The sequence below is a fragment of the Electrophorus electricus genome, chromosome 20 (genome assembly GCF_041902795.1).
Source record: "Electrophorus electricus isolate QZ-2024a chromosome 20, ASM4190279v1, whole genome shotgun sequence".
NCBI classification, from domain to species: Eukaryota; Metazoa; Chordata; class Actinopteri; order Gymnotiformes; family Gymnotidae; genus Electrophorus; species Electrophorus electricus.
Window position 1 is genome coordinate 5518417 of NC_137516.1, and position 11854 is coordinate 5530270.

The 11854-nt window shown below is 47.0% G+C and overlaps 1 protein-coding gene across 5 annotated transcripts in view; it reads left to right on the forward strand.

Moving 5' to 3' along the window:
- Positions 1-8097, forward strand: part of pdlim2 (PDZ and LIM domain 2 (mystique)) — a 43074-nt gene extending 34977 nt beyond the window's left edge. For 4 of the 5 annotated variants that reach the window (XM_081703779.1, XM_027025039.3, XM_081703782.1 and 1 more), the window contains 4 exons: positions 1065-1186; positions 5466-5605; positions 6444-6555; positions 7029-8097. In XM_081703779.1, coding sequence (XP_081559905.1) covers positions 1065-1186; positions 5466-5605; positions 6444-6555; positions 7029-7221 — 567 coding nt within the window. In that variant the 3' untranslated portion in view covers positions 7222-8097. The remainder of the gene's footprint in view (positions 1-1064; positions 1187-5465; positions 5606-6443; positions 6556-7028) is intronic. The other variant, XM_081703780.1, reaches the window with a different exon arrangement.
- The last annotated feature ends 3757 nt before the right edge of the window (positions 8098-11854 follow it).

Sequence of the window (11854 nt, forward strand, 5' to 3'; positions counted from 1 at the left end):
ATAAAAAGCAGTCGAATCTAGGCAGGGCTGGTGTGTGGGTGTGTGTGTGTGTGTATGTAAGTGCGCATGCGCACACATGCACATGGAAACAGAGTTTCAGGGTGAGCGTGATTAGGAGTGTCTGCTGCCGAGAATGCAGCTGAGCTCTCAGTCAAAAGACAACAGCACGATGAGACCCGGCAAGCTGATGACAGAGTAAGCATGCTTTAAAGCTTTAGTGAGGATTACGAGCCGATGCCTCATCCTTTGAAGGAAGATTAATGTTTGAAGCCTTAATGTTTGCACTCCCTCAGGCGGGACAGGTGTATTGATTAGCATTCTTGCATATTTGTTTGTGTGTGTGACAGAAAGAAACATTGTTTTTTTGTTTTTTTTTATAGTATTGTTTTTCTGCATTGTTTTTTTTTCCACAACCCAACTAATTCATCCTCTGACCCCAAGACTACTTAAATTAAATCAAATTGCTTAAATTACTGAGATGAGTAGAGTTTTTAAACCAGTCTTTAGAGAACATCAGTTCGGTGTCTAAACAGGCTAAAGAAATCTTCTTCCATAAAGGTACTGAAAGAACTTAACGTTCCCCTTTTACTAAAATGATGTGCTTTTTTCTCTCTCTCTCTCTCTCTCTCTCTCTCTCTCTCTCTCTCTCTCTCTCTCTCTCTCTCTCAGGCATACACATATATACACACATACTGCTCAACTCTTCTGATGTGCTCTGGCATCTCTAAACAGCTGCAGGTGCCTCAGTATGGGCCCTGAGACAGTAGGAAGGTCTTGGGATTTTTTCGACATGTGCTGAGCACACATGCATTTGCACACAGGGTTGCTCGGGCCTCTTCTTTCTAACGCAAGCTGAGGTGATCTTCAGTAAAACCTGTTTCCCATTCCAGCTGCTTTGCTGAAATCAGAAACAGTTGAGATATGTAGTGGGGAAAAAAAAAATCAATATCAAGAAAGGAAAGTAAAACAGTCAAGTGACATTTTTCCTGCTTTAGCTCAGGAAACTGGTGGCCGGTTTGGGCTGTAAATGGATCGCCTGCTTCTCTGTTTGTTGTATCCATTAGGACTTCTCACCCATGGATCTACGTAGCAACTCCGTGTCCAGCCGGACTCCGACTCCACCTCCGGGACGCTACTCTCCACACAGTCCCACCGAACGGGATCTGTCTGTCTCCCCCCGCCGCAGGTACACACATACACGTACACACGCATGCATACATACATATCCATCAAATGACTCAAAGAAAGGCACATAGATATATTGCTTTCTGGTAGGACCCAATATCACAGCCTATCTGCACAGATTTCATACAGTATTTAGGAAATAATTTTCTTTACATATAAAATAAATTTACTTGACATGGAGAATGTTGACATAGAAACGATACCATGTTTGTTCCTCAGTGGGTCTTTTGGGGTCTTTTTTTTTGAGATTCTAGCCTGCTGTCCGTTTCTCTTCCCCAGTTCACACACACACCCTGTTGTTTCAGAATTTATTTTGGCTGCTCCGTCTCGGGGTTCTGTCAGCCCTTTATACAAGTCATGAACATGGCATGTTTCCCAATGTGTTTCTGTCTGTCTTTCTTTCTCTCTCCTCTCCGCAGTGTTGTTCTTTCTGTCATTTTCTGTGTGGCTTTCTATTCGTACATTATTTCCATTTTGCCTTTAATTGGCATTCAACACTCCCAGCTGAGAGTGACACATGCGCGCGCGCGCACCTTTCTCAAGCACTCCCCTATCTATGCTCAGCCTACAGAATCCTCTGGAATCTCCTTCGTCCCGCCTCCATTTTTGTGCTCCAATAAGAGGCAGGCCGGAGTCGCACCTTCCAGACACTCCCCTTTCCAGTCCCTGTTCAGTAGAGAGGTGTGTGCACGTGAACTGCAGTTTGTGCATGTCTGTGTGCGCACGCCTGTGGTCTCCTGCGTGGCTGTGCGGACATATTTTAGGCGTGTGAAGTTGTCCGTGCAAGACTCCATCGTAGGTTCAGCAGGACCTGAGCTGCCAAAGACTTTCTCTTTGTTCTGTTTTGTGTTTTTTCGAGGTAAGTTCGTCGCCGATTGTTCTCTCGTTTTCGGTTTTGGAGGGGGGGGATCTCTCTCTCTCTCTCTCTCTCTCTCTCTCTCTGAGGCCACACATTCTCTGGTTGCGATGCTTGCCCATGTTTAGACTGAGCTTCCGTCTGACGCCTGTTCAGCCGTGCTCGTTTTTCCGAGACAGATCTTGCCCTCCGTCGACCCAAAGGAGCCACCGGCAGCCTGGGAGCCTTCAGTTGGCAGGACAACCGCCGTGAGAAGTCTCTCATGGCACACAGACTCCTGAGTTCGAACCCCGCTCGGCCTGTAGAGCTGGCTGTCCTGGGCTCCGTCCCACCTGGCTACTGTCGCACCTCCTTACCGGTTGGACAGGTTCGAGGCAACACCTTGGCCTGGGCAGCATGGGCAGGAGGATGAAGAGGCGAGAGAGAGGGGGAATGCCTGAGAACAGGGCTGCCGTGAGACTTGGGGAGGCCTCAGAGAGGAAAAAAAAGGCAGGGAGCGAGTGTCCGTGAATCTGGTTTCAATTTGGAGTGTGTTCCCCAGAATAGAGTCGGGCCTGTGGATCTGATCGCGCAGCCGAGCTTGAGATTTACAGCTTCTGTGTGTGTGTGTGTGTGTCTCTCTCTCTCTCTCTTTGTGTTTTTATTGAAGTTTTCCCAACAGGTTGTTGTTATTAGTCATCACATTAGTGATGATGCCTGTTCCAAGTCTTGCTGCCCTGTCAGCTCTTTTTGTCTGGCCTGACTTGCTCTCGCTCGCTCGCTCGCTCGCTCGTTCTGTTTCTCTCCCTCAGTCTTTCCATCTCCGCTTATGTCATCCGCTTGTCCTTCACTCGCCGTTCTTTCACACACATTCCTAAACACACATGCAAACGCACCCAAGTATGTCAGCGGCACTCACTGGCCAGGCCAGTTCCCAGAGGTGTCCGCCACACCCACACTCATCCAGCTAGCATCAGCCTGTTCCTCCAGCCCGGGCAAGGCAACTCGATAAAGTGCAACGACGCAGCAGGACGACGGGCCCCAGTTCCACTGAGACCTGGTCCCCTAGACCCGGGCCTCCAGAGGAACCAGAAGAAGGTGCGGGGTCTGCGCATCCCACTGCAACGTGGCTTCAAGCAGGCTGGGTCAGAAAGCTGGGCACCTGTTTACTTTAGCATCTCCTGAACGCAAAGCACCTTCGAGTGAAAACGTGAACCACTCGGGGTTGGATTGTCATATATATGCAGCAAGACAGAGAGGGATTGTACAATCAAATCTGTGGAAGGGACTCGGCCTCTCGAAGCAGGCGGAGCTTGAATCGTTACTAAGGATAATTACATGCATCAGCCGTTTAGAGCTGTTTTTGTGAGCCTGACTGGTGTCGGGTTTAGGAGACTGTGAGGGGAACACAAGGAATCTGCAAGTCTGTTCTGACTATCCCAAAAGAGCAAAAATGATGCGGAAAAATCTCAATTAGGCGTGTTGTTGCTGACGACGTCTTGGTGTAAGGGAGGGGAGAGAATAAGCTCCTAGCTGGGCGAGTTGAGGTAAATACTGGTAAATAAAAACACACCCACATCAGTGAAGGCCTTCATGTCAGGATCTTTGAGTTTACATAGTGTGTGTGTGTGTGTGTGTGTGTTTGGCCGTGGGCGGTTAGTTCATGGAGGCCAGGCAGTAGCCTACTCAGCAGTGATAATTAGGCCCACCCGAAGCATCAGGTATGTTTACCATAAAACGCAGTGGATCGGGTTCAGTCTGTCTACTGGTGCTGCACTAGACAGTGCTCTCATAAACCTCCCACTGCCCAGCTATTGTAACTTCCTCTAATCAGCTCCCCATACACGCATGCACAATCCCTTTCGCTGTATGGCTTTAAAATGACATCACAAGTCTACACACAGTTCTGCTCTCAGTCTACTCCCAGGAACCTTGAAAATTGCTGTAGGAGTCTCTGGAGGAGAGGAAAAAAGAGGGCCGTCTTAATGGTGCTTCTCCCCGAGCCAGTAAAGCCCGTCAGGCCGTGGGCAAAGAGAGCGGGTTTAGGACCGCGGGTGCCGCTGCCTGAAGGTGCGAGCAGACACGGCGTCTTAGCCTGGGCGGGAGCGGCAGATCCCGTCCTCCTCTGTCTGACCACCATGGAATGAGGGGCGTGGGTGCCACGGTTTCTCCGCGGGGCACTGTAGCATGCTCCAGTAAGACTGCTCGTGGTCCTCAAGAGGCTCATTCCAAGCTGACCTAAGCCGCAAGAGACGAGGGGGTGAAAGAAACAATTCCAGGTTCCTCTGTGGGCAGCGATTGAAGGTTATCCAGCTAAGACAGGTGTAGAGGTTTTCCATGTGCTCATCTTGACTACCCCCCCCCCCCCGCCCTCTCCGTAACTTTCTCCATAAGCTAATGTGACTGGCATGATTGGAAAATGTCACAAAATGACGCAGGTTTCGTCTCTGACCTTCGCACATGTTGTGTGAAATTGCACTGCACTAGGGAAAAGGTCAAAACATTGAGGAAAAGTACTGATTCCAGAACCTTTGGCCTCACTCTCAGCTGGGAGTGCAGAATGTTTGGTTTTTTTATTGAGAATATTACTCAACTATTACTCAACTTTCTATTGAGTCAATTTGTGCTTGTCTTAGAAATGATGGCACACTCTAAGACCATCACCCTCTCACATATCTGTTATAATATGGAAGGAGCTAACGATGGCCTCTTCTTCTAAGCAGGCGTGATTAACGCACCAGTCCGGCCTCTCCCAACAAGCCAACCCTGACAGAGCTGCAAGCACCTCCTCCCCTTCATAACCCGTGCCCTCGACTGGTGTGTGAGGGGGCTTTCAAATGACTGTTGGGCCACTGCTGAGGGACGCCAGCTTCCGTCACCCCAATATTACACAGAAGTCCCCGTTTTGAACAGGAGGTCGTATAAACACAGCCGCCGTAACCCTACGTGCACAGTCTGTAGCTTAGAGACGCGAGAGAGGCCTCATCACAACACACTTAATCAAGCTTAACACCAGGGCCTGCTGCAGCTAAAGAGACAGTTATGTTTTCATAACACCCCTTTGGAGCTGTGAGTGATGAGAGGCCCCCTGCCGCTGTCCACAAGGCACGGACGGACCCCCTCTGCCCGCCAAACACCGCCCGCTGCTCAGCCCGCGTCTGAAGGCAGCAGGTGATGGTGGGAGCGTCATGGTTCCACTGAGTGCTCACTTCCTCTCAACACATAACTGCCATGTGAACATATAGACTCCAGCTCTGCTGCCGGTCTCGAGACACGTTCTCCTCACAAAAGGACTTTGCCTGGCGACGGTACTCTCCCCCCCCCCCCCCCCCCCCCCCGTGGCACACCGCAGACCCGGCCTGAGTTCTTGGTTGCAGTTAATGATTGATTAGGATTCTGGACACCGGGAAACTCACTCATGTGCCGTTTCCTCTGTCTCTGTCAGTTCGGACTTTGCCATGCAGCGGTTCGACCGGGAATCCGAGGTGTACAAGATGATCCAGGAGAACAAGGAGTCTCGCTCCGCTCCTCGCCAGTCCAGCACATTCAAAATGCTGCAGGAGGTTCTGGAGGCAGATGAGAAAGGTGAGACACACACACAAGGCATCACTCACTGCAAATTCCAGAAATCCACAGTAACTTAAACTGACTAGCAGTTCGTCTGTGGTGGTCATTGTGTTCATGTGTGTCACTGGTGCTGCACAACGTGCTGCCTTTTTGGCTTTTCTTTTTTGTTGTCTTCGACTGCCTCTGTTCCAACGGGGACTACAACCCACAGGCCTGTATTGTGCTAGTCCCTCCCTCGGTTGATGCATCTCAAGGATATGTGTATTATGTGCAACTTTTATCCAAGAGGCCTAACTTTAAACTGAAACGTTTACCTGCATGTGAGTGGCCATGTGTGTGTTTGTGCATGCATGTGTGTGCACATGTGGTTGTTCCTCATGCTTCACCAACAGTAGAGTGGTTTAATAATTGTAAAGCAAAGTGAAGGCTTCACTGACAGCTTTACAGCGCACCAAAGAGCCGCCGGCGTGTGAAGCATGGGGGAGGAGGCTGGAGCACAGAGAAATGGGGCAATTTGTACTCATTACCCATTTGCTCCACCCATGATGTTGTACCGGTTGTATCAGGTTAGGACAGGCTTCCTGACCTTCAGACCTGAAGAAGTGGAGAATTCAGCACATTACTTTGTGTAATTGACATTATAAAATGAAATCTAAAAGACAAATATTGCCCTCCAGATCTGTTGGCCAGTTTCCATACAGCACAACTGACTGAGTGATAATTATATTGTTGATAAAGACTTACTAAATGAATGTGATCCATGTGATTGTCTGTGATTTGTTTGCAATGGTAACAGATTGGTTGGTTGGTTGATTTGATTGATTGGTTGATTGTCTGTGTGTTTATTTCATGACAGACGCTTCAGTCAAGCTTCCTAGCAAACTGTCACCAAACCCACCCAAGCCTGTGACGTCTGTTGCTGGAGTCTCAAAATTCCACAATTGTGAAAAATGTGGCAACAGCATTGTGTAAGACAGACACACATGCACAAAAGCCCAAAGCATTCTCCATACTGCTTCAGAAAGACACAGTATTCTCAGGACATGGCCCTCAGCAGGAAGCCCAGTATCACCCAGACTCACTTCTGTGTTGTCCGTGAGACCGAGAGTTTGTGAGAGATGAATGAGCAGCTAATAGAACTGACACTGGTAGTTAACCCTCGGAGAGGTGATGTTCTCAACTCCTTCCTCTAATTTACCAGGGCTTTACGAGGGTGTGAAAATCTGTCCACAAAAATGTTCTCCCAGCCTCATAACCTAAACAAGTTAGATGCACATTTATTTTGTGTATGATAGTGTAAAACATCCACCCGTGGGGTGGGTGGGTGTGGGTGTGTGTGCGCGTGCGTGCGGCAAGTACTTGGTGTTGATGGGTTTCAGCTCTGTTTCTACATGCATGTGGGTGTGTGTGTGACTGACGGTTACTGCTTCCTCCCTGGCAGGACCCAGGCCGTGCGAATCATGGACGAGAGATTCCGTCACCCAGAGTGCTACACGTGCACAGAGTGCGGCCTCAACCTCAAGATGCGCGGGCACTTCTGGGTGGACAACGAGATGTTCTGCGAGAAGCACGCCCGCGAGCGCTACCAGGGTCCCGGGGCTGGCTACCGCCACCCGATCTCACCCCACTACTGAGGCTGTCTTGCCTGTGCCCCGCTCTACCCTGCCCGCCAGCTATGAACTCTGGGACTAGATAAGGGAGGGCTGGGAATGCCGTGGTCACACGGCCTGTGCCCCTCCCATAACGCTGCGTACTCTCCACATTATATGCCACCTTTCCTGCTGGTTCCTACACGCTGCGTTAGGCTTTGTTTGGTTTTCTGTTGCTCTTCACCACAGGTTCGTAGGAAAGCTTGTTTTGCTGGTTCTGACTGAAGCCTCTGCCGTGAGCCACCCCTGCTTCTGCTTCTCACAGTGATAAAGAACACACACATGCATGCATGTTTGTGTGCACATGTGTGTGTGTTTGTGCGCATTCAGTCCAAAACCAATGAGCGATACTAAAGCATTATCCCCCCACCCCCCACCACCCTTGGTGTTTGTGTTTTGAATGCTTTCTGGGGTGATTCTAGGTTTAACTGAGCTGTTACCACTCTTTATAAAATGCATTGCTGTTAAAAGTATTTTTTCTATTTCTACACAAATGCAGAAACACACGAACAAACACACACGCGTCCATGTACTGGCTGTCCAACTATGGGCCAAATGTGACCTTTTGAAGTCTGTCATCAGCAATTTCCCAATGGGTCAAAAGGTTTTGGACAGCCCTGACTTGGATAACTATTTGTTAAAGTTTCATTTACATTGTAATTAAAGGGAAGATGTATCTCAAAGCAATAATACAAGTAATAATGTTTTTTTTTTTTGGTTTTTTTTTTGTTTTTTTATGTATATATATTTTTTCCTTTAAAGTACTGTGTTCAATGAAGTGTATTCATGCAGAAATGACTGTGTGAGGACTCGATGTTAACAATATTTCACTCTATTATAAAAGTAAGGCAGACAAAAATATTTGGAGCGAAGTATCCAGTTTTTCCCCTTCACATGGGTGACGTATCTTCACACACCCACAACTCTGCCACTGGTGAACCGTTCCAGTGTGAAGACTGGTTTGTGGGTATGATTTGTAATGTTAGCTTTGTTTCCCCATCTCTCCCCCCCCCCCCCCCCCAAAAAAAAAAAAAACAAGTATAAACATGATCACTTGATCGACAGGCTGATTCAATAGTTGCATGCTTATTCAATGAGCCCGCTACCCTACTGACATAAAAATGCCAGTACTGGTTGTTTTACTATAAAGAGAGTGCTGGAAGTATAAAAGTTAATTGAATATGAAAGGGTAAGCTCATGCAGTGTAAAATGGAGATTGTTGATAACACAGGAACATACAGGTTTTTGTAGTGTGCACAGTATTGCACAATAGTTCAACACGATTTGCTAATGCTAACAGCACCTCGACTTTATGCTATAAAATATCTACTTATTTATGCTGTGTAGTGTTATTTGCCTTGAGGTTCAGTCAGTGCAGAAATTCCCATAAACAAAATCTATAGTTTTGCTTTTCCGGTTCAGTTTGTCCAACTTTAATGCCAGCAGACTATGTGGCATTTTATGAATCGTTTTAGTTAGTGAGGACGGGAGATCCTGAATCAGCTCAGGTATTCTTCAATATTAGAGTATACTAGTGCATGCCATCGTCAGGCATTTGATTCGTAGTTGACAGGTTTCACAAGGTAAGTGTTGAATGGTCATGTCGCCTGACGTGAGAAACAGTATTTTATTGGCGCTTTAAAAATTGACACGTTATCACTTGTCATTTATGAAATATGTAGATTGCAGTCTGACCCAACTTTCCCATCGCGTAATTTGACCTCTAGCTGGCGATACAGGCCCCGGGGTGAGGCTTTTAAGCGCAACTCCGGCTGTCTTGTTAAGAGTTGCACTTAAAGTTAAAAAAAAGCTGTTATGTTTAGCCATTGTAAGGAGAAATCGTTGTCACATATTCGTGTTTTTCATATTAAGAAAAAAGATTTTTAAAAGCTGCTTTTGAAACAATAACCCTAACGCATTTAGAGAAATTTCTTAACGTATGTCCATGTTGACTTGTGCTTATGTCTAAATTGTTTTTTTTTTATTGTTTCCTCTTTGTTTCATAATCCAAATTCTTTTAAACGAGGATCTTAGGCTAATCCAAATAGTACTCGGGCTATCTGCACCGTGCCGGGTGGTTTGTCAGTGATGAATGGCCGCTGCCCTCCACTACTGTCGGCTATTGGCGATTCGGGGCAATCAGGCTTGGTCAAGGGTTGCGTTCTTCGACCTCGTTTGCCCAGGTCCCGCATGTGTACGCAGACATCGACCTTAATCAATCTTTCCACAAAAAGCGCCTGCTGAGCTGCAGCGGGCCAACTCCAGTGAGCGGGGAAACGGGTGTGTAATCAGACGCATAGTTCTGGCTGGTGCGCCCTTGCGGTAAAGAAATGCTTGTGTGTTTGTCATCCTTCAGAGCCTCGTCAGACTGACCTTCGAGACTTTTATGCTTTGGATGAACCTTTAACTTTATTACTGTCAGCTCGGTGGTTAAGGTACTTGACTAGTGATCAGAAGGTTCTCGGTTCGAGCTGCACTGCTGTCAAGTTGCCACTGTTGGGCCCCTAAGCAAGGCCCTTAACCCTCAAATGCTCAGTTGTAATTGTAAGTCGCTTTGGATAAAAGCGTCAGGTAAATGTAATAAAATGAATGTGTACCTTCAATATCGAATCCTAATGTTCACGTAACCTTAATGGATGTAGTTAGAAATCCGACTTCTCCACTAGGTGGCGGTGTTCTACCACGCAGATGTTAGTCGGAAAGACCGCTCCATCTCAAACTGCATCTCTGAATTCAGATCAGCAGATATGCTTTTATCAGTCGCCAGGACTGCTTTGAAAGACACTCACAAAGAACTCTTTATGTATTTGTTGGCTGTCCGTTTGTTTTTTCGCGCCTTTCACAAATTTCATACCCCCCCGCCTCCTTTCCCCAGCTAATACTCTTCCCTCCCAGACAATGACCTCAGCAGTCACAGACCGCTAGTGGGAGATGATGTCACTCCTCAGAGTCTGTCTCTCCAAGATTGAAGGTTTTCCCACAAGAGTGTACGGACAAATCAAATGCCTCTATCGGTATTATATGTTTAAGAGCGTGCATAGGCGTATAGCTATGGCCCATAATACGTCTGACATCTGGACATACTGCCTCGTGGTGCGTAAACACAGATGACGAGACACTTTGGAACTGATTAGTGCGTTACCTGACAAGGTGGGATTTTGTGCATTGTGGACGTCTGTAAACCCAGTGTTCATCAGACTCATATGATTTTGCCAACGGCTGCCTCGACTGTCTTACAAAGGAGCTTCAGGACACTTTTATAACCTTTTATTGACGCATTAAGATGGTGCACCTGCATTCCAGCAGAGTCGGACTCTTGCATTCTTTATTTAAAGATTGCAAGCTGCCGTTTATATAAGGACGTGGGCCCACACAGCTTTGATCAGTTAAGTACTTTAACACTGTTCATGTCACGAACTGTCCACAGTGTGGTCCCAAAAGAGAGAATGACGTCAGGCCATCACAATTAAAGAAAATGTGGATCGTGGAAGATCTCGTGTGTTGCACTCTGCTCTTATGCATTCTATACGCCTTCGTTTTGTTTTTCCAAGGGTAACATCTTGGTCTTTTCCTGACTTGTGTAACCTTTTGTCCTTCTTGCACGTTGCAGGTTTTTCCCCCCTCTCACTCCGTAATGACGTTCAGTCCTTCCTCCCTGTCTGTCTATCTGTCTCGCCTCTTTCCCTACGCGGTCCTTTAGTCCACCTGGAATGGACTCCAGATGTGGAACGGAGAGACGGAGAGATTGCTTGCGCAGCGATATGAGAGAGCGAGAGAGAGAGCGAGAGAGAGAGAGAATGTTGGAACGACATAAAAGTTTGTCTGGATGCCATTAAGTACAATTTGATGTAATGTGCAGTTTGGGACATGACATTTTAAAAGGAAACTGCGCGCCAGATGAGGAAGATTTGGGGGTCTTGGGGGGTGTTGCACTTGAAGCCTTATTTAACGAGCAGGATAAACGCACCCGTCGTACAGAATCAGGTACAGCAATAACAAACGAGGTGCCACTATTTTAGCTAGAACACAACCACCCCTTTGTGCGTATAGCACCAACCCGCTGAACGTGGCATGAAATGCACGTTAACTTCATCTGAGCCCGTCTCCGCTTTCTTTCTGTATACCTTTTCAGATTTTCTAAACGCGTTCTCAATCTTTTTTCTTTTTTCTTTCCTTTTTTTTTTTTTTTTTTTTTTACACATGAGCTAGGGTTTCCGACTTCCTCCGCGTCTCGCATATCAAAAGGTCCCGTTTTTTTAAAAAATAAAAACCTGTGGGTTTGAAATAAAATAACTGTTTTTTTTGCTCTACCGGGATCTCACCGTGGACAAAGGTTGCCTTATGACCAGACTAGCAAAGACTTGGCAACCGAAGTCTTTCGTGTGCATTGGGAGTTTGACAGTGTCGGATCAGAAACACCAGTTAATGTTTTTGTCCCTCAGCGAACCCCTGAAGACATGATCTTGGCGCAAAAGCTTGTCAGGCAAACTTTGCTAGAATTATGTGCCTTTTAAAATTTATTATTTCCCAACTTTACAATTAGCCTGATCTGCGTGCTCCGCTATTAGGGTTTGCGCCATTGCTTCACTGCGGGTGAACGTTGCCTTTAATGTGAAGG